Source organism: Chelon labrosus, assembly GCF_963514085.1.
Source record: "Chelon labrosus genome assembly, chromosome: 21".
In the NCBI taxonomy this organism is placed as follows: domain Eukaryota; kingdom Metazoa; phylum Chordata; class Actinopteri; order Mugiliformes; family Mugilidae; genus Chelon; species Chelon labrosus.
The window spans coordinates 9,242,893-9,270,743 of NC_140354.1; the positions used below are offsets into that span (position 1 = coordinate 9,242,893).

Genomic DNA, 27,851 nt, shown 5'->3' on the forward strand with positions numbered 1-27,851 from the left:
CAAAGTGAGCACAGATTGCTTGGTGAGACCGTCAAAATAAATGAAGAAATAAATCTTTATTTGTCATACAGCAAATGCCATTAAGGGTGTAAGGCCAAAGAATGAAAGCACAAATGATTGCACTGTCAATATAAAGACGAGGTGGTCGTAACAACTCATATCCACAGTGGGAAGAATGCAACAGGTGAGTCGTATTTTACAGCAGGAATGTCATTAAGGTACAAGTCCTGTCGCCACGCTACAAAAAAAATGAACTTCGATAGCAAAGGACAATATATCTGTTGTGCAAATGTATATATACAGGAGGACAAAGGTCACCATCGTCTCACAGCAACTAACCGCAATCTTTGTCGACACAGAGCAGAAACGTTAGCGCTAGGACCTGGAGGTGAAATGCAGAGGTCCTCTACAGAACTTTCTCCTACTGTTCTATGGCAACAGAAAAGATTTCCAACAGTCATTTTTGACGATGAACGCGCAACATCGACGGCATAAATACATTCAAATATTTTCATTTTTATTCATCCCTTTTCTCAAGTGCAGGTAAAAATGTGGGCATTTAGGGTTTAGATCTCACCACCACAGACGGAGGGACAAAACAGACATAGAAAACACACACACACATATGTGTATATATATATGTGTATCATATCATAAATATATAAGCATCTGTTCAGAAAATAAAATGGTCCCAAAATACTTAAGTAGCAGTAAGGGGATCCCAGATTCAAATGGCATTTATTTTCATCATTTCTGGCCAAGGTTTCTTTCTTTTTCTTTTTTTATTTCCATCCATACCAGAAGAAGCTGGTGGACGCTCAGGGCTGAACATCCTGGCTCGATTACACAAGACGCCTGTGGGAGCGGAGGGGGTCGGTGGAGACGGATCAGATGGCCGGCGCGGAGCGGTCGTTGGTGACGGTCGGACGTAGCCTGACTGTGGCGAATGGGTTCCCTCCTCTGTGGAAGTGAAACGCAACAGCAGCACAGCACATGAGCGCATGTCTTGATGGAGAGAAGAGGAAATGTTTCTTTTGTTTTTTAAGTTTGTGTGTGAGACTTACGCGAGGAAGGCAGGTGGAGGTCTTGAGATTCCATTAGACTGAACTGACTGTGGAGAAATAAAGAGAGGAGTTACACCGTCACATCTGAGTCACAAGACCAACACTGTAATACAGTTTGTCACACAGAGCGAAACCATGACACATGCACTAGGATTTACTCACATCCCAACTGTTGCCATGGTTAGAGTATTCACTGTTATATATTAGAATACATTTGTTTTCTCTTGTGTTCCTAATGAATCTGGCAAGTGAGTGTGTTTGATAAGCACTACTTCAACACACAACCATGTGCTAGGCTGCCGGAGAACTGGACACGCTGGATGAATGGATGGGCCGAAGTGTGGGAGAACAATGTGCCGTGTCTTATCATGAGACAGCGCGTGGAACCTGGATCTTCTTGAAATTCAAGTCTGCCCCAGGGTCAGTCAGACTCTGGCTTTGTGTGTGCCACCGTGTCTGAACAGAACAGGCACTCGGGTCACCACGGAGGACTTCCACACATACCCCGCAGTTTGCTCGAGGCATTGGCTATTTTTAATAGAAAAGGGAACTTCCATTTAAAGACTGATATAAACTCACTTGCCAGTTAATTAGATGCGCTAGTGTAAATTAATCCATTCTAATATAAACAATCCTGTACAGAAGCTTAAAATATAACAGAGAGCTGTTGATTCAACTGTGTTTTCACAGTGGCTGAATAACCACAACAAAATAACATGCGCTGCCTTTGATTGAAAGTGTCCTGCAGCCGGCAACATGCAGTACCTCAGAGACTCCACAAGAGGTCAGGACTGCATTTAGTAAACAGAAGGCCTGATAGCGTCAGTGTATTTCCAGTCCATCTGAACTGCGACTATAGTGTCATTTCCTGCGGGATCAACAGATTATGAATCACACAGAAACAATCGTGACTGAAAAAGGGCACACCTTTTTATTTACATGGACGAGCGTCAGTTCTTATCTAACAACTTTACGTGTTAATCAAACGTCAGCTGCAGTTATAGCCAGTAAACACCACGTGGTCAACAGGCTAGCTCAGCCTTCATCTCAATCTGTTGCTTAAATCAGAGTATCGATACGGAAGGATTACTTTCCCTTCCCTTTTTACTGATACTCGACATAGAGGTCAAATACTTTCTCTGTAGATCAGTCTCACTCTTTTTGCGTGCCCATATCCGTTTCTGTCCTCTAAATAATCATTCCAGTCATTATTATATTCTTCACACAAAGCACCAAACCAGTGAGGGTGCATTTTTTCTCTCATGGTGACAGAACATTCCTGACTAACCCCACCTACCCAGGCTCTACTATGCATCTGTCGCCTAATCTAATCTACACCGACCTGCGTCGCTGAGCAAAAAGGCTTCACTGACACAGATTCCAGTCGGTTCGATGACACCAAGGAAGCGAAAGAACGTGGAAATGGCATTTAATGCCCACTGGCGGAATTAACCGTAAAAATAAAGAGTTTGCACCTATCAGTGCAGAAACAACACAGTTCTTTCCCACTCGCCCATATCTATTCACAGCTAATTACCAACGAACGGATGCAGCGTGCATCATTACAGCAATAATGTTTGCGAGCGCTGCAGCCACACATGACTAAACGAACCCAACACACCAACGCACAGCCTCAGCCACCCACTCGCACCGAGCATGAACCACAGTATTATAATCTTCAGCAGCGGCAGAAAACTTTTTTTCCCACACGCAAGTCTATTCTGGGATCCGTGTGTGTGTGTCTCTGTTTTTAAAAAGAGAGCTGTGTTTGGTAGTCTCCAGCATGGAATAAAGATCCCCGGAAGTGCCCCTGATTTATTTTGGAAACGGAGGGAGGGACAGAGTGGGGGAGAAATGTAAAGAGATGGAGAGACAAGAGTTCAGAAGTTGAGATAAAGAGACAAAGAGACAAACAGACTGAAAGAATGAAGCGAGCGACGAAGAGGGAAGGCAGGTATCGGTTTCACCAGAGTGGAATTCCACCATAATACCGAGCTAGAGGTCGAGACGTGTGTGCCGGATGTAGACTGAGGGACCCGACGGTGGACACACACACTGATACATGCTAATAGCTGGCCCGACTACTGTATGCCTGCCTGTGGCTGTGGACCAAGTGAGTGGTAAATAATGAATACAGGAAGGCCATCTCACAATTAAACCTCTGCCTGACTCAGACGTAACAAACTGCCAGATCATTTTATTTGTGTAACTTCTCTGCTTCCTCTCGCTGGATGTTATGATTAGATACTGACGTTGGAAAGATGCTAAAATAAACAAATCGTGTGAAGTAAACCGATCAGGCATAACATTATGATCACCTTCCTAATATTGTGTAGGTCTCCCTTGTGCCTCTAAAACAGTTCTGCGATTCATCAGAGAATGGACATGGGCCTTCTGAGGGTGTCCTGTAGTGTCTGGGTACAGAATCTTGTTAGTGGGGGCCTTTGGGTGCTATGGGTTGAGGGGAGGGGCCTCTGTGAATCATCCCACAGACAGTCAGTTTGGGATCTAGGGAATTTGGAGGCCAGGTCAACACCTTGTGCTGTTTTTTATGTTTTGTTTTTAGTTGTTCCTAAACAGTTTGTGTGTGTCTGTGTCAGGCTGCATCCTGCTGGGGATGGCTGCTGCAATCAAGGAGTGTCATTGCCATGGGGTGGTGGTGGTGGTGGTGGCGGTGCTAAATCAAAGCACTGGTGTAGGTGGTTACAGTTTTTGGTGGTGAGTGAAGCAATCGATGACTATATTATCTGGTATTTCCAGTAGAGCATGTGCACGTCACTGTGTTTTGCAAGCTCGCACGTAATCAAGGCAAGCAGTGTGATGCACCGCGGCGAGCGTGTAGATACGTGCAAATGTTGTGTGTGAGCGAGAGAGGGCACGAGCATTTGACCCTTGTATACCGCAACTCATTTACATCCACCCAGCAGTGTCAAACTAAAAAGCTTTTGTAGAGAGCAAGCAAAACCTTAGCAGAGACTTTGCATGGCATGCAAATTTAAGAGCATTCGTAGCTGCAGGAATGGGAGACGGCTGACATAATAATATTGTTTAACTAAAGTTTTGTTTGTCACCTTGTGGACTGTCACCCGGTCTGACCTAGACCACGTTCTCATGTCCATATCCCAGAGTCACTCTCTCTCACTGAAGCACTCCCTACTTGAGACCCATTATCAGTACACCGGGGGATTATTGTAACAATAACAATCTTCACAGCTGTGCTCTACCCAGCCCGAGGCTTCATCCTTTACAACCACATGACAATGATCGCTGAGATAACAAGACGGATTTTAGAGTACAGATGGCAGGATAACCTTTACAAACCCTATTTGTTTTATTTAAGTCCTCAAAACACTGTTTTCTCCATCAGTCTTAATCTAATGTGCGTCTCCAGTGTTTGTTTAAGTGTAATTAGAGTTATAAAACCATCCATCTGCTTATGATTACTGCTCTTGTTTAGGCCCAGTATAGTATCACTGAGAGGTAGAGGATATGTGAAATTCCCTCAAGGATCAACACCTAAAATAATAGCAATTAAGTCGATATTTAAAACATTTTTGGTTGTTGATTTTTTTTTAAGTAAGTATACTGCTACCTCATCTTCCAAAGAGAATATGAGACTCAAGTATATACAGTCCCCGGGCCAGTTCATTAGGTATATGTAATCAACTTCTCATCAATACAAATATGTATTTAACCAGTCACGTGGCAGCAGCTCGGTTCGTTTATGCACGTAGATGTGGTCAAGATCTTTACAAGTTCAAACCGAGGATCAGAATGGGGAAGAAATGTGACTTTGAATGTGGTTGTTGGTGCTAGACAGGAGTATCACAGAAACTGCTGATCTACAGGGATTTTCACGTTTGGAAAAACGTCTCCCGGTCTGATGAGTCTTGTTTTTTGTGGCGCTGGTGGTGTAATGGTGTGAGGGAGATTTTCTTGTACACCTAGTACAAGTTGGGTATCATTTAAATTTCCACACCTGGGCATTGCTGGTGGCCATGTCCATCCCTTTGTGAACGCAGAGTATTCAAACTCTGCCGGCAATGTCATGTCACGAAGCTTAAATCGTTTCAAATTGGTTTCTTGAACATTCCAGGGAGTTCACCGCCCTCATTTGGTCTCCACAGTCACCAAATCTCCTTTGGGACATAGTGGAATTGGAGATTTACATGATGGATGTGCAGCCAACAAATCTGCAGCAACTGTGTGATGCTATCATGTCAATACGGACCAGACTGTTTCTGTGACCCAGTGTTAGCAAGGTGTACCCCTAACTGGCAAGAAAGTAAACCAGCACCCAAACTACACCCAGTGAACACTTGTCAGTCTGTGCCTTTACCAACAGCAGACTGTCCCTGTCCCGGTGTCCCAATAATTGATTTTTATTGTCTATGTCAGCTGACACTGAGAGTGCATCAAGACTGTGGTCAGGTTTCCAGGGCAGACATATAAAGCGCATCTGACACCACCAACACAGTCATCAACAGTCAAGATAAGGCCGCACAGCCGAGGGTACAGTAGCCATGCAGCAGCAGGTATCAGGTGAGTCGTAGCCTCGCGATGCCAGTTGTGTCACGACACCATGACGGGGGTGTACCAGCACAGCAGTAACGTCTGGCACAACACGACACCTTAAACTGTTCTGGGCTGAAGATATGTAACACAACAACCATCTTTAACTGCTAAACTGCGCGAGGCATAACATTTTACACATCGCTTCAACGCTTCCAAAAACTGTGAGAAAATCAGATGAATTCACATGAAGTAAACATCCGGCCCACTGACTGACCGTGCTGTTATCAGACAAAGTGGACGAGGCCGCAGAGGGTGTGGGGGAGTGCCGGTGGTGGTTATTTGTGGTGACGGTGCTTTTGGACGAGATGTTGTTCTTGAGGGAGTTGCGCTGCGGGGTGTTGCAGTAGTCCGCCGGGGGGAGCACCATGGTCGCCTCGTCCGTCTCCGTGTCCTGATGGTGGAGGTTGACTACACTTCTACTGCGGTACGGGGTGGCAGGCTCGCTGTAGAGGAAGGGAAGGAAGAGGAGAGGTGGCATGAGGAGCGAGACGGGACAGATAATAAAATACAGTAATAGAAGGAAAAGGCTACATAATCACGCTGATTAAAAGACCTGACATGAGTCTCCTGGCATGTGTACATGTGCCTTAGTTTTCATCTTCAAGGGATGTTGAGTTTAGAATTACAACTTAGACAAAGGTTAATTATAAAGCTGACGTTAGGCTCATAAGGATGACGTTAAAATTAAGGTTAATGGGGTCACTGGAAGTTCCTCAAAAAGGACAAAAGGACAAGGATGTGCTTCAGCATTGTTGTGTCCCCCGGCGCTGGTTATACTTTAAACTTAATGTTTCCGTAACTGATGGTGGTTGGCCGGCAGCCTCTCTGTGGGAGGTGCAGCAAATTAAGATCTAATAAATGAATCCGACAGGGATTAGACTCTTTGAAGAAAGGCCCGGGGTCGACTCTTTCAAACTTCCCCCTCCCTCTCATCAGCGGCAAAATCTATTCATCAGCACACAACAACATCCTGTTTCCTGATATTTTGCTGGGCTTGCATGAAAATGCTGGATTAATTTCAAAAACAAGCACCGAGGGCTACGTAGAATCCATACAATCAAAATATAAGTTAGTTTTCATGAGGGACTATGTATCCTAATAAATATTTTATATAGCTAAATGTTAAAGGAGGATGAAGTCAGAATGCGACTTGAGGACACCAGGAATCAAAGGTTGAGGAAGGGGAGAGTCCCGATAGGATTAAAAAGGTTATCACTCAGGCAGGAGTAACTAGAGGAAACACTGCCAACAATACAGCTGGCCGCAACATGAAACCTCCTTGTGTGTGCGTGCGCTAGCTGCAGTGTGGAGTCTCCTTACCTGTTGTTATTCACGAGTGGCTCGGAGAATGCACGGCAGTACGATGAAGGGAACCAGCCCCTCCTGAAACACAGAAACAAAGAAGCTAAGTTGGGGATGATTCCATCTGTGGTCCCTATCAGCTCTCGCTGCGCAGCTGAAAGCCTCTCAGAGTGACTGGTGAAGAGCTGCTCTCCGTTCATCTCTTACACAGAAACCAGATGAAAAAGATAAGGAGGCCCTTGCAGATGATTTTGCTTTTTCCCACACTGAGAATTGTTGAGATATAGAAAAGTGCAGAGCTCTTGTTGTATGTACAGAATAAAAGCCTGTTACAACTATGGGAGCAAAGATGATGCTTCTGATGATGCCTCTGATTTGAAAAGGGAGTTCGTCAGCAGGTAGTTGTGTCTGGTAACACATCATTTTATTTCATTATGGGTCACGTTTTCACCGATAAAGGGGGAAAAATACCTCTACACACAATTGGATAGTCCAACAACCATTTTTGTTGCAAACAAATTCAACTCTGAAGTGCTTATGTGACATGGATGACTAGTTGCCGTTACTCTACTGTCCATTACTACTTAATCCAAATGATCTGGGCCAGTGGATCTTTGCCAGAGCATAATCAGTTCCAGACGAAGCAGCACCAGACCAAATTTCCGCAGCAGCAGGTTTGTCAAACTTGATTCCAGGCTAGATTTTCTTTGTATTAAATGATTTCATCTTGAACAACAAATCTTCCCCCATGCCTGTTACAGACAAGGTATTTTCCATCTTTTCTAAAGGGGTTAAAGAAAATGAATGACTTTTTCCAGTTATCTTGAACCTGTTGAGCTGAGACACTCAATTTGGATAAATCTCTGTGCTGGTTTAATAAATTAGTCAATGTCTCTGCCAGACTTCAGAGATCTGAGGTTTATGTGACCTCAATAAGAAAAATGAAACCATTTGTTTCTCCACCCACACACACACACACACACACACACCAAAACAAACTTGAATGATGTGATGGCACAGGTAAATTGAAGCTACCAGCTATTTCTCACCTTGATTAGGTCATGCACTGCAACTGTCAAGGTCTGGAGAAAAACTGAGTAACACCTACTGTAGCTCATATCACAAGCTCAGGCCAAGGACTGTGTGTCTTTGTGCGGTCACAGTTAAGACTGTTCATAATCAGTATGAAGTCAAGTCGGTCTCTCCCTCTTTGTGGATAAATGCAAATATTTGTACATGTGGCTCAGAGAACAGGCCTTTGTGTACCTGTGATAAAAAAAGACTCTCAAGAGCCATGGAAATACACTTCTCTCAGTCACACTAATACTAATGACTGCATTTGTTTATTTAGGGAATGGTTTCTACTAAAAACACAGCACAGGTGTTACCGTTGGCCACTGAACAGGTTCACGGAAACAACCTGGCACTCAAGCTCAAGGGCAACATGACAAATTACAAGTTCTTTCCCATGCTGACTGTTCTCGGACGAGAAAGCACAACACTGTTTGAACGCTGCTTGGATTATAAGAGAACAGAACCAAATATATGTTGTTAATAAAAAAGGTTAACATAATTAAGATGTCCCTGTTTGCCATACTTTATGTTGTTGTGCTATATTATCTATATTCAGTGCATTTTTCACAGATTATATCTCAGACTTGTTGACATTCAATGCTTCATTAACAGTAGTCAATTAACGGAGTCTAAATGAGTCTAGGTTCCGGCTGCACCAGACGAATGAAAAAGAGTACGGGGTAAGCCCTACATACCATCTAAAACGACAACTAGGCGCAGCTTAGCCGAGTGAAGTACATAAATGTCCACGCTGACACGAGCTACAGCAGTGGCAGGTTGCCATGGCTGTCACGTTGCTATGGTTACTTACTTTAACTTACACTTGCAGTGAGAAATTGATTACAAGCTAAAGAAACGAAAATTAAATTAAAGAAAACAAATGACTGAGCTCTACAGTGAGTATATTCGTCATCGCCATCGCTTGACACGCGCTCAGTGCTCTCTCATACCCACAGCATGACTCATACCCACAGCACCGATGCCTCAGTTTGTTTCAGTCTGCGTCGCACACAACGCACTCTTACTGAAACAGAACCTCTCATAAGTTCTGTCTCCACGTACTGTATATATTTAGTCTTTATAGGCATTACGCATTTTGGCGCAACAGGAATTACTTCCATGCAAGTCTTAAAATGCATTTTACACCCAGTCTGCTCTCACTACCAGGTGTATGTCCAGCTGGTGCAACTGGCCCCAGGTGTTGCCAGGTGAGTTGCTGCGATACACTATCAATCCTGATGGAAGACAAAGGGAGAAAAGCAGTGGCTTTGATGTATTACACAGACTGCAAATGCATCTAAGCCAAATCTCCTGCGGGACATGACGCTGGATGCTGTGCTCTCATAATCCTGATGATACTCCCTTTTTAAGCCTCCAGGCAATTCAGCTCGGCCCTCATGCAGCCGATAGGCCGCGAGAACAAAGTTTCACTTTGCGGCAGCCTCGCTTTTGAAAGCAATTCCAAAATGATTCCTTTTGCCCTTGAGCAGTGCTTTGGACGTATTTGCCAGGTAATTTCCCGCAATAGCAATAAGGATCAAACTTGATGAATGATTAAAATTCAAAAACACACTTCCAATGGCTTCAGATCAAATCCTTGTTAAAGAAGTCAGACATCAGAGACCTGGGGAGAGAGCTTGCTTGGTGCCAGTCTGTGTGGTGGAGCAGGTGGTACTCTAAATTTCTCCCTCTGCCTCTCTCCAGTCTGCTATCATACATCCCACCCTCAGGCCATACTTTACTTTGATTTCCTTATCACTGAGCTTTCCAGCTCAGGCAGCACTTGACAAGCCTAGAGATGTGTGTGTGTGCACATACGTACACGGTGAGCCTAACAATCAGGCTAGGGACTATCTGGCCAGTTAAGAGAGTGCAGTCGTGTTAATCACCTGACTCCTAGAGGATGAAGAACCGTGGCATCTTTGAATCTTTAAAACACCTGATCATTGCCTTGTTATCAGTAAATTCAAATACACAGTAAGACGTAATGGCCTGAGATACAGCTTGATTGTGAGTGTGTGCGTCATAAATTCAATAATGACCAGTGCAGTGTGTGCACATCCCTCCCCACCTTGCATGATTGATTACAGTTCAGATATCAAATATTTGTTCTAGTGTTACTCACTTTCCATTCTTCTCCAGCTCACCGTACATCCATCCATCCCTCTCGTCAGGTATGAGCAGGACTATGACATCTCCCTCGTCAAAGCTGAGCAGTGTGCTGTTGTTGCCGGCATTGTGAGGAAAGATGGTGCGCACGCGAGGCCTCTTCACTATATGGTTGAGGCCTGTGGCCACAGACACAGACCTGGCGAGGCTGCTGTCCTCACCGTGGTCTGTGGGTACAAATAGAAATAAATGAAGTGAAACAGCGAGTGTAGACAAGACGATAAATCTAGTGCTAACAGGGCTGGAAAGCAGACTCTCTAAACCTTGTAAACTGACTTCATCAGAACTGTTATTTATTATATTTTTATTTTAGGCCGCTTTTTCCATTTTCCCAGTCTCACAGTCTGGTTAGTGCAGTGACAATATTGTGTGTAAGGATGCTTTATTTATGCAGAACAAACTGAGATCTGATCACAAGTGGCCTCTCGAACTGCATCTGAATGCCAGTTGTGAACTGACGTAATGAAAGCAGTTCACTAGTTATCGGATCACCTAAGACTTAATGTCAGCTGTGAACAGGGCCAAAGGCATCAGCCTGTGTTGGTGTTTTTGGCAGGTATGTTGACCAAAATGAATTCATTAGAAGATTGCAAAGTGCAACTGTAGCAAAAGAAAAAATAGCTAACTACCCAATTCAAACACAAGTCAGTCAAGAACAGAAGGTTCTTACTTGGCACTCCCTGCATCGGAAAGCTTGACGTCACAACGGCACAGAAGGACGTGCCAAACGAAAATCGATGCCAAACGAAATGCCATAATACCTGTGCTGTTGTTGATAGAAGCTGTTCCACTGGTAGTGTTGTTCTCCTGAGTGAACATATTAGCCAGAGGGCTGGTCTGAGCCTTCACAGTCGGGGGCTGGGGAGTACCCATGTTCTGCCAGAGGAAAATAAAACAGGAACTTCAGCAAACTGGCAAATATGTAAATGTACCACCAGGACTGGTATTTAAATATATCAAAATAGTAGCAGTGGTGACAGCCTCAAAAAATGATCCAAGACACTTATATACGACAATGCTACATCATGCTTAATAAGTCTTTTCTAATTTAAACATACATTACACTTACTAGAGTTGCAGAGAAACAGGATTTAATATTAATTTCACAATATCTGTCTTTACATAACACATGAGGTACAATTCACTTTGTAACCTTATCATTGTCCTATAGAGCAAAGCGCTGACATCTTCACACTAGGCAGTATAATTATTAGGTTTCCATCATTCACTGAAGAGATATTGTTTTCTACCACGGCACTTCAATAAAACAGAAATGAACTACAGTATGAAACATTTCTAACGTGTCAGCAAGTCTCTGATTGCCCCTTTAACCCTCCCATCGTACCAAACTGTGTCGTGACGGGGAGGGTGAGGGCAGCGGCGGGATGGCCACCGCCGTGCGCAGTCCCTCTATCATTGACAATACGGTCTCTGGCATGTTGGTGGCGTCGTTGCACTGGTCCTGCCAGGTGCTGATTTTTGGTGTCAGTATGTCTCTGGCCTATCCAGCAGCCGTGAAAATGAGAAAAGACGTTAAAATAATTCTCAAGCCCGCATTTCTATCACTATGGTAACAAGGCACACTGAGGCTCAGGAATGAGTTGAAATGTTGTGTCCTCTTTAAAATATAATTCAAGGTCAGTAACACATCTTGGCAATACATTAGGATTGGCTTTTTGCATTTCTATAACAGCAGTGCCACATAGCAGGTAATAGTGTTTGATCAAGGTGAGAGTTGTTTCTGGTGTAAGAAGACGCTGGAGTGTGTTGTACCTTCTCATGGAAGGCGGCGAACTGGTAGGAGAACATGCAGTGTTTGTCCACGAGGAAACAGAAGCGCCTCTTCTCCTCCAGCAGAGCCTCCTTACAGCCGTCTGCGATGAACGACTGCATGTCTTTCTGTCGGCTTGTCAAGGTTTCCAGACACTGAAACCATAAACAGGCAATTTTGACATCAAACACCGATTGTGTATCAACCCGTAAGTCTATGCACAGCTTCAAACGATATAAAAAATAAAGTAAATTTGCACTGGTCAGAATCAAAAGGTTTGGTTGAGCGCTGCCTTGTAAACTACAGTCACCATTAGATCATCCCATCGCCTTATCTTGCCAAGCATATGCAGCAATCTAGCCCCTTTCATTGCTGATCTGAACACAAACCCAACAAGGGAAATTGGCGTGAAAGGAGCAGGGTTCGTTTCTGAATATCCTAATCTCTCCTGTGCAGGGGAACAGGTATTGTTAGTTAACGGTATTGTCAGCCTGTGCTGCATCGGGTGGTTGGTGAAAGGACCAAGCAACAAGACGATGAGGAGACAACAGTCATAGGAAGGGTCTGTCTTATCTTCCCTGGCAGCCTGGGAATTACGGATGTTTAAAAGCAGGCTGGGATGACGTGCTACTGAGGCTACTGTGCATGTATGTGAAAGCGCATGAGCATTACTGTATGTTAAAATGACTATTGCCATTTCTGGTCAAATAGCTTCCACACAGAGGCGTGGTAAACTAAACAGTCAGAAAACAAATGAGCAAACCAGATTCTCTTAATGTCGTCCTATCCCCCTGATTTTTTGAGAAAGCTACTTGGGAGATCCGTATCTCGTAATCCTCAGCCAACTGGTTGAAACTGACACGCCTGTAACGGCTAATAATACAGTAGCACACACCCTCTCTATTCAGCTCTTACAACCATCTTAGACTAATAAATATGACTGATGGCTTATTTACCAGGAAGCTGTGGTAGGTTAAGTGCAGAGAGCACAAATATCCGCTTTGTAAAGAGTTTTCTTACTTTGCCAAGATACACTTTATACACATTTAATATCTACATTATTATACAGTGTATTCAGCCTTTTTATTCAGCATGGGTTAATTATTTCTGTGTGTGTGTAACAAGCAAAAAATACAAGATCTGTGTATAGATCTATAAGGAGTGATGGTATCATCTTTGTCTAGACAGTGTGGTCTGTCTGCCTAAGCAAATGAGAATCTGTCTGACTGAATGTCTCTGCCAAAAAAGTATGCATGAATCTATCTATTCATATTTGTTATTTCTCAATACACCGTGGTGTGATAACAGGGTTACCTTTGTGGCTACGCGGCAATAAACAAGCAGATGCAAATTTATGAAGCAAAAACGCACACCTACACGAATAACAGCAGAAACACAAGCTCTTCTTGTTACCGCTCATTCATTCTGCCTTCCCCTCTCCTTTCCTGCCTCTGTGTAATCAAATGATCATTATAAGGGAATGTTTTACTGCACTGTTGTCAACTCCCAAATAATTTGAATCCGGTAAGAACTCGCCGGACAATAAAAAGGATATGTAATTTACAAGAACAACATTGACACGCTGTCTTAACTGGACGTGGTGTTACTCCAGGTTGTCTACTGTGAAAGTCCGCTGGTGTTTTGAGTCGTTTGCATAGAAGCTACACTGTGTACGAAAGAAGAGCAGCCTTTTTTTCATGCATGCTAATTCCCCTGTCTCACAACAATGAATCTAACCTGGACTGAATACAATTAAGGTAATTACAGACAAAGAGAAAAAAGACCTTAAGTGTAAGTGGGCGGCACGATTTCTACCAACAAGTGGATGCGGGGGGGGGGGGGGGGGGGGGGGGAAAGGGTGAGGTGGCTTGGGGAGTGAGAAAAGCTATTTCGACACACATACACCCTCTAGATCACTTTACATCTGTCAACACTGCAGTGAGCCTGTTGCCACGGACAACTTATGTTTACCGAGAACTATAGGTAAGCGAGAGTGAGGGATGGCAACAGGGAGATAAGAAAAGAACAAACTACAAGCTTGAGTCTCACTGTTCCCTCATTGACATGCAGAGACAAAGGGGCTCGTGCAGAAACATTTTCTTAATTATTTGTATGCGATTGTTGTTATTAGCATGGGAAACCTAAACACGAAATAAGGGATAGGTGAAGCGCCATGTGCATACACTCTGGCACATGGCCAACATCAGGAGAGATGCCAACAAAATAAGACAGCGACGCACTGTTAAAATAAAAAACAAACCAAAAAAAAACAGCAATGGCAAAACATTTGTCACGCTATTAATGTATTAATGTCAGCAGAGGTACACGCTGTTACTGAAAATAGAAGCACACAAGCCAAACTCTGCAGCAGCATGCGGAAGACAGGTGGAGAAGACACACCCAATATTGCCCAAGGGTTTTATACACTTGATGTAATTAGGATTAATTGAACTATATTATTTCTTTATCTTACATATTTATTAATCCAGTCTTTAGAATAATATGATATTCATTCTAAGCTCCTCAAATGTGAAACATTTGCTTCCTGCGTGAGGCTCAATGGTCCCTACTGTATGTCAATCTTGTTTACTTGTAGAAAGTAAAACTTGTTGTAAACTTGGATCATTTGATAATTGTGTCTGTAAGCTCCTGTTCCTAGGGTTCTGACACCCGCCTCTAAATCCTAATACCTGACTTTATATCAGATATGTGAGCGGCGAGAGAAAACTCATGACCTTCTAGGGAGGGAGGGGGAGGAAGAGAAAATAGGAAAAGGGAGCAGGGTGTTGAGAACAGAAGCATAAAAGAAACACAAGAGAATAATTAAGCATGAGAGGAAGCAATTTCCAAGGAGCAACGGGGGAGAGTTCCCCATATTTCGTAATCATGTTAATACACATAACTTGCAGTTATGCAAAATTCCATTGTAACTGTATGTGCAGCAAACGTAGGCAGCAACTAACTTTCTTTCTCTTAAGCGTTATCATATAATATGTATTATAAAAATTTTATTGACCAAAAACGTTTGCATGAGAAATGGCTGATAAAAGTAGCTGATTATAAAACAGTTTTAATGCTAATAATAGCATTTTTCTTGTCAAATAATGGATTACTCAACTATCTGCTTCAGCTCTGGTTCATAGTATACTTAAACTAAAAGTACAAGCTCTTTAATTCATGTTTATATAACCTGTGATAATGTCTGTTGTTTTAACTCCTGTCTGTTTTTGTTATTATTAAGTAAGTAGTTTAGCAATGATAAATCAAGTGAATCTATAATATAGGGTTGTGGTAATGCACTCATTGCGTGTCATGTGTAATGCTTTCCTGGAAGTCACTCTCTCTCTCTCCCACTTTAACTGTGTTTGTGCAGTCGGCCCAATCCGGTAGAGGAGACCGTGTTGACAGAATATACAAAACCTAAAATATGCACACAAACACACATAAACCTAGGTGTGCAGGCTGTCTGACTGGATCAAAGGTAGGCAGGTTATGAAAGATCAGAGACTGTACCTCAGATTAAAGTCACTGGCTGTGTTCGTTCTGCACGATCACGGTTTGGGTGTGGTGACACCATGTAATAACATCTTAACCTGCTATATGGAGCGAATCTCTTGTGTTAACAATGATTAGAATAAAACACTGAAAGTGGCTACAAGGCTTTTTTAAACTGTGATGATTTGAATTCATTGACAGTGTCCTCTAAAAAAACAACCAAATGAGTTCAAAGCTTATTAAAATGTGCACGGCCGCTTGGAACAGCTTAAACTCTTCATTAAAGAAACATATCTCAAGGTTCAAATCAAATGGATTAATACTTCCTCTTGTGTTTTTGTGAATGATACTGTTAAGCTTTCAGTGGTGCCATTAGGTGTGGAGAGGGTGTAGCACTTCTAAGCATGTGCAGATATTTGCACAGCTTCTGTAGCAGTTTATATCGAGCAAGTCTGGGGAAGTTTTTGTATTCATTTTTAAATGTTTACCTTCCTGTCTGTGCATGTGTTTGGTGACATGTGTAAGTGAGCGCGTGGGTAGGGAAAGGTCCTGCAACAAAGGGTTGCATGCGAATATATGTATGGAGCCGGCAAAAAAAACCCCAACAACAAACAAAGATCTTTCCTTGCATGAGTGCACAAACCAGACACTTCACACACTGTCCCCAACTACTGTTACACTGGCTTTGACACGGCGCGTCTCAGGTGTCAACGTTTGTGAATGAATGAGTGTGTCTGTGTGCACATGAACACGGCGCTGTCAAAGAAAGAGCATCTGTGTTTGGTGTGTCGCGTCCGTAGGCGTTTCTGTGTCCAGCTCACCTCGCTTTCCCTGCTCTCGTACTTGTTGGCATTCTTGCCTTGGCTCTTCCTCCTCAGCTTCTTCAGGTCTGACTGGGACCTCTCCAGCGAATCTTGTTTCATCTTGTGCTCCATCTGGTACCTCTTATACGTGGCCTGGATCAGAGGAATGATTCATGTCAGTGCTGGAACACCAACCTGATATTTGTCGGAAGCCTTTTATGTGGCAGAGCTCAAGAGCCAGTTTGTACTTTTAGAAGAACTTGCTGTATAATCTGAATGGTGTAAAAGCTGGCATACCTCAGGTTGCAGTATATGTCGGATACAATAAAAGTCTGTATATGGAAGCTCACATTTCACATCATAAAGTTTGTGGCCTGGTTTACAGAGTAAATCATTCCTAAAACATGCTATTGCTACTATTATTACTATTGGAGATACGTATAATTATTAGACTTGATTATATTTTTTACTTATATAAAAACATTAAAGTAAACTGATTCCCCTTAGACGGAAACATGATGCGTTGCTGTAAAATGGAACCTTCTTTGTGTTGGATGTTGTGCTGCAGAAATAACTCTGTGGCATGAATTAATTACTATGACTGCAGCCCTGATATTGCTATACAGGATGAGATAATAAAAATGTTAATAAAACTTACTTGTTATTCAGTATTCACAGTTTACCACCCTACATACTCTTTATGCATCTTGCTCTGTATTTGTGCTTCTCTGTAATTCCTGGTAGGCAGGAAAAACACAGAGATAACAACACATACTTGTATGTCTGCTCACAAGGGGGTGGATGGAGTGCTGCTGCCATGTAATGTCTTACATGCGTGCCCACTGTCGTTCAAGCTCACACGCATACACTGCAACTACTCACTGTCATGTATTTGACATCCATCTCAGTCTTCTTCTCCAGCTCGGTTATTATCTCCCTGTGGAACCTCTTAAACTTCAGGTGAGGAGGAGGAGGAGGAGGAGGAGGAGGAGGAACAAGAGAGAGGAGAGGGGAGGAAGACACACTGGTGATTATAAACTTGATGGGAGGATGGAGAGCTATAGTTTGTCAGCTTTGCTGTCAGCGGCAAACTGGGAAAATGCTGCAAGTCTCGAAGAGAAGAAGGAGAGTGATCATTTAGAGTGTACTGGTGCGTGTGTGCGGGGGTGATAGCCAAGTCCAAGGTTGCGCTTATGAATGAGTCAGAAACAAAGCGTGGGAATGCCCACAGTCTTCTCACTTTCTCCCTTTCTCTCCGGCTCTTTCTCATTAGTGTGAGGGTGTCAAAGCGCTACCCTCATGGCAGCCTACTTGCGATGCAGCGTCTATGCCCGCAGATCAGTGATTTGGAAGACCCGATTATTGAACGCACGAAGATGACCATGAACGCCATGTGTTACACATACATAGCACACAGTCGTCAAAGTCACTGAGAGGTTTTTTTTTTGTCCCCATAATTTTCTCTGACCTGAACTGATGCAGTGACTCACAAACCGGAGTCCATTAACAAGTCAAACCACCCACTGATGCTGTTAGCAACACTGTCTCAGAGGAGTGCCTCGCAACTTTTATACCCCAAAGTTCAGATTTAAGAGATTATTTTTGTTTGTTTATCCGAACGCAAATCTCAGGCAATATTAAAATGAAAATAGCCACGGGCTTCCCATGTCGTGATCTTCTAAAAGTTCTCAGACAATATAAATGTGTTTAATAATATGTGATGAAACAACAGACATGAATTGCTTAGTGCATGGACAACAAGTAGTCATTTTAAAATGAAAACGTCAAACCTGCAGCTTTTCCTACCCCATGTCTTAACAACCTGAATCTCTTTCATTTTCTAACCCTTTGACAACATGGCTCCGTTAACTTCCACTGAGCATTTGTAAAGTTTATAGCTTAAGTACTTGAGAACACGACAAAACAGAAACAGAAAATAGTCTTTATTTGCAACCCTACAATGGTGTCCACCCATTATAAGCTTGTACTTAATGGAGCAAACTGTAACAGCTCCAGCTGGTAGTTTTCCAGGGCATGTTAAGACCTGTCCATATTTTCAGCATGGAAATAAACACACAGGCGCTGCTACTATCCAAACCTGTTAGTTTCCCTTCCTCATCTAGCCACTTTATATTTAGTTTGTATATGATTATAACGTTGTCATAGCTAGGAGAAGGAGAAACTGCCACTATATAGTTTCTTAGTGAACTGATGCTTAGTTTGTGTTTGTCTGGAAATATGGCGAGGCAAAGAAATTACAATGCAATGAAATGACGCGTGTACTCTCAGGAAGCAAGTGTGCGACAGCAGAAACACATGTAGCACTCACATTATCCTCCAGCTCAGCTTGAACCTTTCTGTGCACCTCTGAGATTTCCATCAGTACTACACCTGTCAGACAGAAAAAAACAAGGGAGGGAGAAAGATAAATGTACAGTTTAATGTCAGTTGTCACACAGGCAAACAGTAATCCAATGATATTGTCTATATTTCCTTTTTTTTCTTGGAATTACTGATGTACTGAAAAGAAAAGCATGTCCTAAACATAACTGCAAAAACCATCAAACGTCACAACCTACAGATGTGACAAAAGGATTTCCTTAATGGCATGAAAAGAAACTATATGCTTGTGGCTGAACCAGAAAAACTGGACCACCCGCTGTTCGGTTAATCAAAAAGAGCTCAGATGGCAGGCAGCCACAAATTGTAACATTCTGTCTTTGCACGTTGCTCAGAAAGCAATCAAATTAGGATTATGGACGAAAATCATTTTGTGGAAGTTTTTAATTAAATATCCAACTGACCTCCCCCTATATAGTACACAGTGAACTTAGACTGTCTCCTAAACGAAACATAAAAACGTAGTCAGCCAAACACTCGTCCAAGGCACATGGTGTAAAGTGCATATGCTCAAGCACTGTCCACAGCCTGTCTCTCTGTCTTATGGTGCTTTGCTTTTATGGGAATTGATCTATCCACACAGCGACATCTCTTAGAGGACCCCAATAGTTCCTCCTGTGTCAGCAGAAGAAAAAGTTGGTATACTGGGCGAAGAACTCAGATGTTTTGTACTGTAAATAGCATCCAAGGGAAAGTCATGGCAGGCACAGGTTGTAACATAAACCCTTCAGGACTGTGCATGCACGAAAGCATAAATATACTCACAGAACCTGGAGTTACAGAAAGGTAACCAAGATTTTCAACAATTTTGATTTGTTATACTGTAAACCACAAACAGTATAAACAGTACACGTATTTTTGTCCACCGTAGTCTCAGGCTACTAATTCAGCAGACAAACACAAATATTCAGCATCTAGACTCTGCAGTATTACACTGTGCTAAGAGCAGTAACACTACAATGAGCCCAATAATCTTCAAGCTGTCTCGTGTCTGTCTCTAGCATACTGCCTGTAACTGGGATAGTGCTGCTCACAGACTTAAAAGGCCTCACCATGTGTGTGTTTGGCTGGTGCAGTGTTTTGATAATCACCATTTTTAACACCCCTCAGATGACTCGTAGTCTCGGTGAAACAACGTGTGTACACTGTGAAATTTGTCCGGGCCAATGATTTGACTAACTTGTCAACGCATGGGCGGAGGGTTACTTCATGACTGGAAGGAAATGAGGACGAGTGATAAGAAAATCAACAATGCTAAATAGTTGATAAAGTTCACCTCGTTGGAACCGTGGAAGAACATGGAAGAACATGGCAGATAACTTTCGGGCACTGGATTCTGTGTTCTACATACAAAAGAAGGATGCAGAACAGAAAGCCGAGACTGCGTTATACGTCACTATCCGGCACAAGATATGTCCCATGGGCACATATTTCCCATGAAGTAGTGGACAACAAATGCAGCTGTACTGTACAAAGTGTGTTAATAATGGTGTAAGGGGTTCAGAGCACACAAAAAGAAGCCCTGGGACATCACAGAAGTCATCTGTAGGCTGGTTGAATAAACCATCATGATATACTGTATTTATTTGTTAAGGTTTGCAGATGCCGTTGACCTGTACTGCAACACATGGAACTATATGAAAAGGAGCCATCTACACAATCCACACAACAGGGTTCTCAGGAGGAAACCCATCCGTCTTTACTAAGATAGAATTCCTTGAGTGATGGGGCCTCAAGTGGGAGGAAAGTCCAGCTCCCTTTTGTCAACTGCGTTTTGACGTGTGAAAATGTACTACACAAATACTTGACAGCTGGCTGCTGGCTGTCGGATGTATCAGTATGACCTGTGCATTTATCAGTATGTAAACACTGCCCTTCCCTGCTCTGTCGTTCCACGCCTTGTCTGCCCCACCTTGCCTTAGGGTGACACTGGCTGTTGCAGTTCAAACAGTTGGGCAGATAAAGGCCATCAGATCATCCCCGTAAATCTGGCCATTGACAGAGCAGAACAAAAGAGGCTGGGGGGGGGGGGGGGGAGGGACCAAGTTAAGGTGGTAGGGGAGAACCATAACTGTGTTAAGGGTATAGAGGGGTATAGTCAAGCAAGAAAGTGTATATTAATCATAAAGAAAAAAGATTAGGAGTGTCTTTGACAGCCGGATGTATCAATATATGCTCTCGTCAGTACTTGTGTTTGTGGGGACTTGTGAACTGTCATCAGCAGATGCCCAAGTACCATTTCAATTCAAAGTATGCATGTGAGCAAGTAGTCCAAATGATCAGATGTTTCCAGGTATCCCAGATACCAGTATTTATATGGTATCTCCAGTACCATATTTAGGAGATACCAGTCTATTGATAAATGGGCAATGTCTGAAAAACCTGATCTGAGAATTCTCTATTACAATAACAACTTAAAAAATGTTAGCAGGGGTAATATTGAGCCAAATACCAGACAGACTGGCTTATTTGCACGACACATTAGTTGAATCAGAAACGTCTTCCTTTATCTGAACAGTGGCTTTATTGAAAATGTTATGAAAATTTGACTGAGGTTATAAAAATACCTTAGCTGCTATAACGTCATGGGTATCAGCAGCCGTTCACTCTCATTTGTTTACTGTTGTCACAGTCTGCACACATAATGTTGCCGGGCAACAGGTGTGCTCAGTTGAGCAAGACGCGAGGGCAAAAGTGTGTCACGATGAGGATAACGGCAGAATCAATGCGCCACCATTAGCTAACAAAACCACGCCGCGATAAACCCACACAACGCAGACAAGCTGCCTGCAGCCCTGTTTGCCTGAGCAGTAAATAGGTCTGGACTCAAGGCTGGCCACAGACAGCTCTGAGGAGCAGCGCTCACTGTTAAACGCTTAGCATCTAACAGTTCAACAAGCTTGAAGCACAAACATGACAAAAAGGCTTGTCATTCTAACAAAATCAGCAGAAACTTAAAGTAACTCATAGATGGCATCTCTTGTGTTTTTGTGTTAGCATATGCTGCCGATGAACACAACCAACCAAGTGATTTAAATCAGTTATTCTCCTCTGGTTAGGTGCAAACAAACGATCAAATAAATATTTTATGTTGTGTACCTTCATCCTATGAGGGAAACATGTTATTGATCATTTTCTTTCACAAGTTTAGATTCTATACACAATCAGGCTGATCTGTGTGTGCATTTGCAGAAAGGCAGAGCAGCACTCTGTGAACAATGAGCACCTGATTGCGACCGATTTAACGTGTTATCAAGCACCATTCTTGAGCCATTAGCGCTGTGGTGTACATTGAACAGTGGTAATGAGTAGAATGAGTAAAGAAAAATGAAGAAAATATAGTAGTATGTCAAAGGGAGTTAAATAAACAGCACTGGACCTGTGTAAATACAGAAAATTCCCTCCCCCCCCTCTTTATGCTGATTTTGAACACAACGTTTTGCTGAAAGCATGCAAAGAGGCCCACACTTCTTCCGCTGTTTTTGACTGTAGACAAAATAATCCTGGCATCAGCGAGAGCCACCTGACACACCATGCAAACATGTTTGGATTATATAAACTGGGCCTGATGCCATTAGAGCTCTGGCCATTGTGTGTTGGTGTTCGTGAGGCATCTATAAAGCCCTTTATTGCTGTTAAAGGAGAATATTAAATTATCTCTGGACAATAAAACACTGCAAGAGTCATTGTGTCTAACAGGCCGATAAAATACGTGTCACGGTTCCCTGAGGAACAATATTTTTTTTTTCAGCATCAGCTTCACCTCATATAGTGGACAGAAGATGTAACGAATGAATAAAACAAGATTTAATCCAATAGTGCGCGTACATGCTGGTTTTTCTCACTGTGTTTCTTGCTCAACCAGAGAAGTCAGATCTCTGAAGGGTTTAATGAAATCAATGACATTTGAACTCTTGCAGAGGATGATGAAAAATGAACTAACAAGGAAGGAGGCAGGAGGACGAGGAACACTGGTCTTCCAGTGCCTCTCAAGGGTATCTGGTTTCCGGCTATGTGTCACTGGAGCTCGGGTTTCTGACAGCGCAGCTTCACGACGTCCACAAAGAGCCTCCCGCTGAAGATGTGGCGACTTCCTTGTTCAATGCACAACATCCCATTTTTGTTGTAAGACACACTTCTTCATTATCATACTTCATGCACAGTCTGAATTATAGATCCTGAAAGCTCCTAATGACACAAGTAGAGCACTCTGACTGGCCGTGGAGACGTGGAGTACGGACTCTTGTTACAATGCATTTAGGTTTACAGGCCTTGTTCATTAGATTAGATGAGAGTGTTTGTGGTGTGTGTTTAATCACCCCGTGCTCTACATAATCTGACTCAGACTGAACTGATCTGTCATGAGACCACACCGACTGTGCCTTGATCTGTGTCTCTAATACAGGGATTAGTGGGCACTGGAGTGCATCCACATGTCAGAGGTGAGTGTGAGTCAGTCGGGACGTAATGACTTCACCCAACAAAAAGCTGTTTTGTAATGAAATGGCGTGTCTGTGTTTTAGCACGTCCTGCTTTCATTTTTATTTTAAAAACGGGGGGACTTGTCTGATCAATTTTGGAAATTGAAACAGGTGATAATTACTGGCTAAAATGTAATTACTTAAATGGACACTGATTATAATCAGGAGTTTGTTTGTGTCCCTCCCCTCATTTCCTTACTTCCTATAACAGGAAGCATCACCAGATACGATTTAGTGCTCCGATTCCCGTCCTCTATCAGCAGCCACCAGCAACAACGTCTGGATGCAACCGGACATAAAATCTGTTCTGATTTTCAGACTAAAAGAGAAAGCGCAACCCCCTCAGATTGTACACACTTTACAGCCAACCAGTGATGAACTAGGGCTGCCACTAAAGGTGATTGTCGAAAATCACAACCTCTTAAACCACCAGAGAATGAAATAAAAGCATTTTTCACTTTACTATCATGTAAAACAAGTTAGAATTAGACAATTCCCATATTCAAGAATCCAGAAAATTTACTTAGTTTTATTATTTTTTTCTTAACAAATGTCTTGTGTTTGCAACTAACTTAACTGGAACTTTTTCCACCACGTCCAAACAGATGGAAATCGGATGTGTTGATTTCTAGTCATATAATTTATGACAATAATTCAACATACAGCCATCTGGTCAGTGTACACCGGTCAGTGTTTCATATTTGGGGAGGGAGTGTGACTTTAACTGTGCTGCGGGAAACTGACACCAGCACAACAACAGGTGGCACTTTCCCATTGTGCCGCTGAATTTAATTAGCAGTTTTGCAACTTATCAGCAGGGGAGAGGAGAGACATACAGTGGTTAAATCAAAGTGTGCCACTAGTGACAGTGAGTTAGGATGCCCAGACATCTTTGGACTGCAAATTAGCTTGTGGGAACTGAAGCCTGGGGAGTTGGCTAGGAACAAACAGAGGACCAAAACAAACCGTGTGCCAGTAGAGTCCCAGGCCTACCACACTTACAAAACATCATCTTGGGATTAATCTGATGTGTTTTAGCAACAGTATACCCTGAGCTGTGTATTTCAGTGATGAAGATTAGACCTTGCATTACCATATAATGCACAAGTTAGTTAGTTGCGGTTTGTCTTAAAATCTTCATTAAAAAAACACCATTTAGGTCCACAGACCACCCTGGAAACCCAACAATTTGAAACTCAAAAGGTAAAGACAGGAAAATGATTGCAGGAAAAAGGGAATAACTCGACAGTCTGCAGATTTCCAACAGTTAATCCCCGTAGAGAGCCAGAGCACAGGGCAACATGGAAACTTACCCAATTCTCTGGAGACAGGAGAAGCTCCAGCATTCTCCCCAATCTTAGACACTGCATCAAAATACAACTTTCCTGCCATGGTCATTGCTGGGAAAATGATAAAATGGTCATTAATGTTTGCCAGAGTTTGTCCCTATTGTTAGTTGAAGACCACAGAATGACAGCCTGTATGAATATTGTCTAATCTTTTTCCTTCAACTTTCCAGTTAGCTATTTTTCTAAACTCTTACTGTGAATGTTTTTTTCTTTTGTTATTATTACTGTAATAAAAAAAAAAAAAGCTCACCAGTCACTGATTTCTCATAGCTCTTGCCCAGGTTCACCAGGTTCCTCAGTCCTGGGTTGAACTGTTCCATGACATTCTGTGCAGTCAGGGACAAAAAAAGAAGGAGACGTAGTGACGTTAAATGTGAGAAAGGACAGATACATAGAGCCATGCTGAACTTAGCTGACGCTCCGTTAATCTATAACCTTAAGGCACAAATTCAACAACATGCCAAGAAAGCACACACTGTCTGACAGATATGGGCAAAAACAAACTAAGATGACAAATTAATGTAAAAATGAGAGGAAAAAAATCAGTCCTTAATCAACGTTACATAGTGGTACGATCATTCGTAATCATGTCTTAGACTTGATTATAGGCACTTCTCTCCATGTCTGTAATTATGTAAATTACTGCACTCCACTATCCGTGTCATGACCCCGTGATGCCTGTAAGATATAAGGTCCACGCAAGCCTAGAAATGATATAACTTCAGTAAACAACCTTAGGAAGCACCCATGGTGAACTATGTCTCATGAGCCGTACAATGATCAACCACTTCTGTTTGCTTTGTCAATAAGTGACACAGAAAGCTTCAGGTAATAACAGTGGCATCCATAACGGTATACACGAGAAATGACATCTACGATTCTCCAATTGATGGACTCACTATAAACTTGTCGTTAAATTTGTAGCGTGTATTAACACAGCTCTGTGCATCGAACCTCTCATTCTGTCAACGCTAGCCTTTCGCAATTCATAAAACATTTACACGGTAAACTTCCATTTCAAAAATCCATGCGCAAAACAACACAGCTTGGCCCTAACCTGCACCGCACTACTCAGTTGGACTTCTGGGAGCCTTGCGTTGCTTTTGTAGCGGTGAACCAGAGGTGATGGTTGCAGAGCAGCTTGCTGTATAATCTTACCACACAAAACACACAGCCAGCTAAATTATTAAACCTGGAGTCTTTTTCCTGCATTTCACCACACCAGTGAGCTGCGGGGGCTGCACCGAGAGAAGGCACGTGGATAAAAAAGCGGTTTAAGAGGGCTAAATGCCTGTGAGAAACGCTATCTTTCATATTCTCTGCCACTTTATACGCATCTTCAGCGTGCCACCTGGGGAGCGCAGCATTCGGCGCACGATAAGCGACGACTCTTGGTAGGTTCTGGTGAAGGCGGTGACCCACATCTAGTTAAATATTTTCTTTTTATTGGATAGGTTTCTCTTTTTAACCCAATGAAATCACAGAACTAAAAAAAAGCCACTTATTAAACTTCTTTTGCAGGGCACTTGTCCAACTAAAGCACCTAATCATCTACAGGAAATAAATGGATGGCCCAGACACATGGTACAATAAAGAACAATTACCGACACTTATCAAGCGAAGCAGCACTTCACTGAGGAAACAGCACACCTTGGGTGGGGCTATTTTTTTCAGTAGTTACGGGTCCTTTAAAATCCTGTAAATTCATCAGGTGCTGATTAACTGCATTAAACTCCTTAAACAAACAATGTAGTCTCAGACAAATCTAAGACAGGCGAACAAACCACTTCAGATGTACACCGATCAGGCATGACATTATGACCATCTTCCTAATATTGTGCAGGTCTCTATTGAGCCTCCAAAACAGTTGTGACTCATCAGAGAATGGACATGGGCCTTCTGGGGGTGTCCTGTGGTGTCTGGCAGCAGAATGTTGTTAGTGGGGGGCCTTTGGGTCCTGTGGGTTGAGGGGAGGGTCCTCTGTGGATCAGGCTTGCTCCAGTGCATCCCACAGATACTTGATCAGTTGGGGATCTAGTGAATTTGGAGGCCAGGTCAACACCCTGTGCTGTTTTTCATGTTTTTTTGAGTTATTATTTCTTTTTCCCGTTCCTAACACAGGACTGGATCCTGCTGGGGATGGCTGCTGCCCAGGTGGGCGGCGCACGTCTAAGTAACATCTACAACATGAAAGCCAGGTCCAAAAGTTTCCCAGCAGAATATTTTAAATTGTCACAAGACGGTCAACGTCATTTACTTTTCCCGTCTAATGTTGTGGCTGATGGGCGTACGCGCAATGCCGGTTCATTAGGTACGCTGTTGAAAATGAATGCATTCTAACGGCCCTGCACTAGATCTTAGCTTCATGCCCCGTTATAAGGTTCGGTTTATGTTGACAAAGCATAAAACAGGCGGTCATGTGAGAGGTTGCAGGTTCTGTAACGTATGATTGCCACTGGGTAGTCCAACCATATGATCATTTTGGAGGCTGTCATGTGTGGTGGCTACCGAATTTAACACAAATAGTGTATTTCAGTTATACTGTGTTATTTAGCCTCTGAATAAAAGAGGATTGCCAGATGAATAGGTACGACACAGTACAATTCAATAGTACTGAAAACCACAGCCTGCAGAATGCAAACACAGTTGGATCAACAGCTCTCTCTGTCATTTTAACCATATCCAGAACAGCAAATGACTCTTAGATTTAATGAAGGGTAATTATGTTTGAACATAGGTTTTCAAGAGTGTACATAATGGACTGGCAAGGGAGTACAGAGCTAGGCTACATGAATGAGTGAGTAACTTACTTTATCATAATACGTATGACTCAGTATACTGTGTTTTATTAGCAAAAACAACAATACAATTAGAGTTTAATACGACTAATTAATAACAAAGAGTATTTGGAAGTTGACTGGTAAAAGTAACAGTGCACTGGCTTTATAAAAAACCCCAGCCGTGGTCCCACCTGTTGTGCTCCCAGCTTCCTATCAGACCTGTACCCACCTTGTATGTACTTTCAGTCAGCTTGTTCACCTCCTCCACGCTCCTCGACATGTTTGTATGAATTCCTTCGCAACAACCGACAAAATGAAAATATATTTTTATCCTTTTTTTTTTTTAAATAAAATAAAATAAAACAAACAAAAAAAAAACCCAAAACTTAATTTGACAAAAAAACTACACGGACGCCAACCGGCCAAAAAAACTACAAACGAACAAAATTCCTCATAGCCAGCAGGAGACGCAGGGCGCGCGCATAGCAACTGCAAAAAAAAAAAAAAAAAAGGAAGAAGAAAACCGAAAGGAGAAAAAGGAGAAAAGTAACTCCCTGCTATCTGTAGCTGCTGCCGCTGTGCGTGTGA

The 27,851-nt window shown here is 42.6% G+C and overlaps 1 protein-coding gene across 1 annotated transcript; it reads right to left on the reverse strand.

Annotated features, from left to right (window-relative positions):
- Positions 1 to 13: 13 nt before the first annotated feature.
- Positions 14 to 27,825, reverse strand: baiap2l1b (BAR/IMD domain containing adaptor protein 2 like 1b). The gene is made up of 14 exons (XM_084570559.1): positions 27,493 to 27,825; positions 24,734 to 24,809; positions 24,448 to 24,534; positions 18,583 to 18,644; positions 17,136 to 17,207; positions 16,272 to 16,406; positions 11,958 to 12,110; positions 11,530 to 11,685; positions 10,946 to 11,060; positions 10,141 to 10,351; positions 6,960 to 7,022; positions 5,854 to 6,082; positions 1,065 to 1,111; positions 14 to 960 (listed from the first exon to the last, which is right to left on the reverse strand). The coding sequence occupies exons 1-14, from the start codon at positions 27,541 to 27,543 to the stop codon at positions 888 to 890; spliced, it is 1,530 nt and encodes a 509-aa protein (XP_084426685.1). The 5' UTR covers positions 27,544 to 27,825; the 3' UTR covers positions 14 to 887.
- Between the last annotated feature and the right edge of the window lie 26 nt (positions 27,826 to 27,851).

Bases quoted from the DNA above. Each gene is read 5' to 3' on its own strand.
- baiap2l1b (XM_084570559.1), bottom strand. From the start codon at position 27,543: ATGTCGAGGAGCGTGGAGGAGGTGAACAAGCTGACTGAAAGTACATAC. The intron at 12,111-16,271 runs GTGAGCTGGACA...TTATGGTTTCAG, and splicing joins ACGAGAGCAGGGAAAGCGAG to TGTCTGGAAACCTTGACAAG. The intron at 1,112-5,853 runs GTCAGTCAGTGG...ATTTCTCCACAG, and splicing joins CTTTGTCTGATAACAGCACG to TCAGTTCAGTCTAATGGAAT.